We start from the raw sequence: 4238 nt of genomic DNA, 5'->3' as shown, positions 1-4238 counted from the left end.
GGAGAAAATGGGCCCAGAGGGTAAAATGAGGAGCAGGGAGTGGTCCTCCCAGCAGTGTTCCCATACCTCACACTGGCTTTCTTTCATCTTGCTTTGACACCCCCCACTGCAGCAGCATTGTTATCTAGAGACTGAGCCAATGCATGCTGACAACCATGTGTGGGTTGCCTAATTACAGTAACCTCAGATTTGGCCACTTGGTAGCCAATTTTCTCTTTATGAAGGAAGGTCTACTAGTGATTTATATAATCATCATCATCATTACTAATACCTCAAAGGCAACCCCACCCAGAAATGCTGGGAACTGGTGGGGCAGGACATGGGTGGGGCCAGGGTGTACCTTTAAATACCTATCATCTCAGCACAGTATCCCCTCTCCGAAGGCAGTTCTAGAGTGTTTCAGCCTGTTCATTCTCTCCCTTGACACCGTCGTCTGCTATTTACTCTGTATTTAACGTCTGTTCACCTGTCTGGAAGATTCCAGCCAGCACCATGACTGATGATGAGCTGTCTGCCTTGGTGGTAGATAATGGGTCAGGGATGTGCAAGGCAGGCTTTGGTGGTGACGATGCCCCCCGGGCTGTGTTCCCCTCCATGGTAGGGCGTCCCCGGCATCAGGGGGTCATGGTCGGCATGGGCCAGAAGGACTGCTACGTGGGGGATGAGGCTCAGAGCAAGAGAGGCATCCTGACCCTTAAGTATCCCATTGAACATGGAGTAGTCACCAACTGGGACGACATGGAGAAGATCTGGCACCACACTTTCTACAATGAGCTCCGTGTGGCACCGGATGAGCATCCCATCCTCCTCACCGAGGCACCTCTCAACCCTAAGATCAACCGGGAAAAGATGACTCAGATCATGTTTGAGGCCTTCAATACACCGGCCATGTATGTGGCTATCCAGGCTGTGCTGTCCCTCTATGCCTCGGGGCGGACCACAGGCATCGTGATGGATTCTGGGGATGGGGTTACTCATACTGTGCCCATCTATGAAGGTTATGCCCTGCCTCATGCCATTCTACGCCTGGATCTGGCTGGCAGAGACCTGACTGACTATCTCATGAAGATTCTGACAGAACGAGGCTACAACTTCACCACCACAGCCGAGCGGGAGATTGTTCGTGATGTCAAAGAGAAGCTGTGCTATGTGGCCCTGGACTTTGAGCAAGAGATGGTCAGTGCTGCTGCATCCTCCTCGCTTGAAAGGAGCTATGAGCTTCCTGATGGGCAAGTGATCACCATTGGGAATGAACGCTTTCGATGCCCTGAATCCATTTTCCAGCCTTCCTTTTTGGGCATTGAGTCCAGTGGGATCCATGAGACAACTTTCAACTCCATCATGAAGTGCGATGTAGATATTCGCAAGGATCTATATGCCAACATCGTGTTGTCTGGAGGCAGCACTATGTACCCTGGCATTGCTGACCGGATGCAGAAGGAAATCATAACCCTGGCACCTAGCACCATGAAAATCAAGATCATAGCTCCCCCAGAGAGGAAGTATTCTGTTTGGATTGGGGGCTCCATTCTGGCCAGCCTGTCTACGTTCCAGCAGATGTGGATCAGTAAGCAGGAATATGATGAGGCTGGTCCTCCCATAGTTCATAGAAAATGTTTCTGAATGGTCTTCATGCTAATAGGTTTACATTTTTTCCTTTTCTAGGTCATACTGATGGTACTGCTTTTATCCACTTTCCATTGAGTCAAGATAAATACTCTGCTCTTGCTAGTGTAGAACCAGCAAACTGATCTCCATTAGAGTATTGTGGGCTCCTGCCCAGCTGACTACATCTTGACCTTTATCAACTCAAGGAGAATTCTGATTCCGTATTCTATTTTCTTCACCTATAGAGTTCAAAGAAATGTTGTCCTGCTTAAATGAAAATGAGTGACCAGGAGTAAAATCATGAGAAATGTCCTTTCAGAATGGATAACTAGCACTTCCAAGCTTTAAAAACTAGTTCATGCTTTAAATATTTAACAATAAGCTATGTAACCCTATAAAAATGTGTATGTTAGCAAACGTGTCTTACTAGTCAGTATTTTTGTTTTGTTTTTCTCCTTTGTATAGAGATAATGAATTATATGGATCAATAATATCCAGATATACATAAGCACCAGGGAAATAAAATATTATATCTTACAAGACACTGACAAATCTGGCTGTCTAAACAGCTAATGGAAATTTTTTAACTCCGCAACAGTCACTGTTTTAGTAGCTACATATTTTAATTGTTTCCCTTATTAAATAAGCATAATGAAACAGCCAATATTCCATTAATGTTGTTTATAAATCAACTAAATTTTCACCTCAGAGTGGAGTTCTGCTGGTGAAACACATATTTTAATGTCTAACTTAATGAATTTCATTCCACTTGTAAAACAGCAAAACTACAGATAATGCCTAACTTTTAAAATAGAAATGTTGGGGGCACCTGGGTGGCTCAGTTGGTTAAGCCGCTGCCTTCGGCTCAGGTCATGATCCCAGGGTCCTGGGATCGAGCCCCACATCGGGCTCCCTGCTCATGCAGGAAGCCTGCTTCTCCCTCTGCCTGCCGCTCCCCCTGCTTGTGCTCTCTCCCTCTATCTCTGTGTGTCAAATAAATAAATAAAATCTTAAAAAAATAAAATAAAATAAAATAGAAATGTTGGGGCACCTGGGTGGCTCAGTCAGTTGTGTCCAATTCTTGAGTTCAGCTCAGGTCATGAACTCAGAGTTGTGACATTGAGCCCCGAGACAAGTCTGCTGGAGATTCTCTCACACTCTCAAATAAGTAAATAATAAAATAGAAATGTAATAGCAAATTAATATCATCATGCTATGGTTTGATAAAGAAAATTTTATTTCTATTTCTTAGCATTACACATCTTGAATAATTTCTGTAGTCCATAATTTGGGTATTTCTCTAATCAAGGATTTCATTATGGGAAAGCATAGTTACAGCTTCTTACTAAATTATAAATTCTAACACCAGGATAGTAATTCCAATTTTGTTCTTTGAAAGATTAGAATAATTCTGCTTTAATATGTCCAGTAACTACAAATACTTCTTCATGCAGAGTATCTCTAAGATACTGACATGTTAGAAAATACTAGTGTATCTTCCTACAATCTCTAAAAATTTTTAATGAACCCAATGATGATTTTCAACCAATCTAAAGGACCAGTATATTTATTTCAATCTATTCTATGATTTCTGATTATCTGAATAACAGAGTTATTTATATCTTTCAGGGTTTTTTTCTGAAAAAGTAAAATATTTGGGGGCATTGCTTACTAAGGCATTATCACATTCTCAGGAAAGAGTAATTTCTTCTTTTTTCCTTTTAGTTGGGAAGTTGATACTTGTATTTTAAAAGTCTAAGTTGGAGTCTGTAAGCATTTTTTCTTAAGACAAAACTGTTAAAGAATTTACTTGTTCCTTATTTCCTTTATCTGACAACACAATTTTTAAAAAATGCTTTTAACCAAAACTAATTCCAAAGGCACCTTATTTTATAAGACTTGAAGTTTCCTTTCTCCTTTAATTAATTTTAAATAAATTAAAATTACTTCATACTTACATGTCTGTGTTATTTCCCCTCAATCCTTCCTAAAGAAATGTAGAACAATCCAGAGAGGATCACTTTTTGTATGTGTAACCTATTCATCTGTATGCTATAATTTTGCACCTGGTACTTTTGACCATGTAAACATTAAAAGGCAATTTAAAAAAAAAAAAAGATGGCTAGTCAGATAAGGTTATAAATTCCTTGTAATCTCAATTAAAAAGTTAGGTTTTGGTGGATGAACTAGTCTTCAGGTAATTAGTAGGCAGAGGTAATGGCAATAATAATATCTATCATAATATACACTGCAACACTTTCCATTTGCAAAGTAGTTCTCACAAACACTCTGACCTACATTCCCAATTACCAGAAAAAACATACCTCAGCGTGCACAGAAAATTTATGGGACAGGTAAGGTGAACTTCCAAGAGAGAACTATTGAGCTCTGAATCACCAGATGAAAATACAAATTCTATAATGCAAACAAAAATTTAAACCTAGGGTCTTTGGCTATTCTCCTGTTTATCAACATTGACTGGCTAATGGATGAATTTAATGAGGCAACATTCCATCTCACAACTTCATATTATAGAGTCAATGCCATCTATTTAGATAATATAACTGACTTGTTTTCCACCAGTAGTTCACCAGGAGGGACAACTCAGGTAACCTTCACAAATGAATTTC

General features: G+C 40.2%; 1 protein-coding gene across 2 annotated transcripts; it reads left to right on the top strand.

Annotated features, from left to right (window-relative positions):
- The first annotated feature begins 492 nt into the window (after positions 1-492).
- On the top strand, positions 493-1623 carry ACTBL2 (actin beta like 2). Of its 2 annotated transcripts, XM_027606575.1 has the most exons (2): positions 493-621; positions 748-1623. In XM_027606575.1, exons 1-2 carry the CDS (start codon positions 493-495, stop codon positions 1621-1623), a joined length of 1005 nt encoding a protein of 334 aa, XP_027462376.1. The 2 variants fall into 2 exon arrangements, with proteins under 2 accessions (XP_027462376.1, XP_027462374.1); XM_027606573.1 differs by having other exon boundaries at positions 493-1623.
- The last annotated feature ends 2615 nt before the right edge of the window (positions 1624-4238 follow it).

This window comes from Zalophus californianus, chromosome 5, assembly GCF_009762305.2.
Source record: "Zalophus californianus isolate mZalCal1 chromosome 5, mZalCal1.pri.v2, whole genome shotgun sequence".
NCBI classification, from domain to species: Eukaryota; Metazoa; Chordata; class Mammalia; order Carnivora; family Otariidae; genus Zalophus; species Zalophus californianus.
The sequence above is the reverse complement of the archived record's forward strand: the minus strand, read 5'-3'. Positions and strand labels throughout refer to the sequence as shown.

Bases quoted from the DNA above. Each gene is read 5' to 3' on its own strand.
- ACTBL2 (XM_027606573.1), top strand. From the start codon at position 493: ATGACTGATGATGAGCTGTCTGCCTTGGTGGTAGATAATGGGTCAGGG.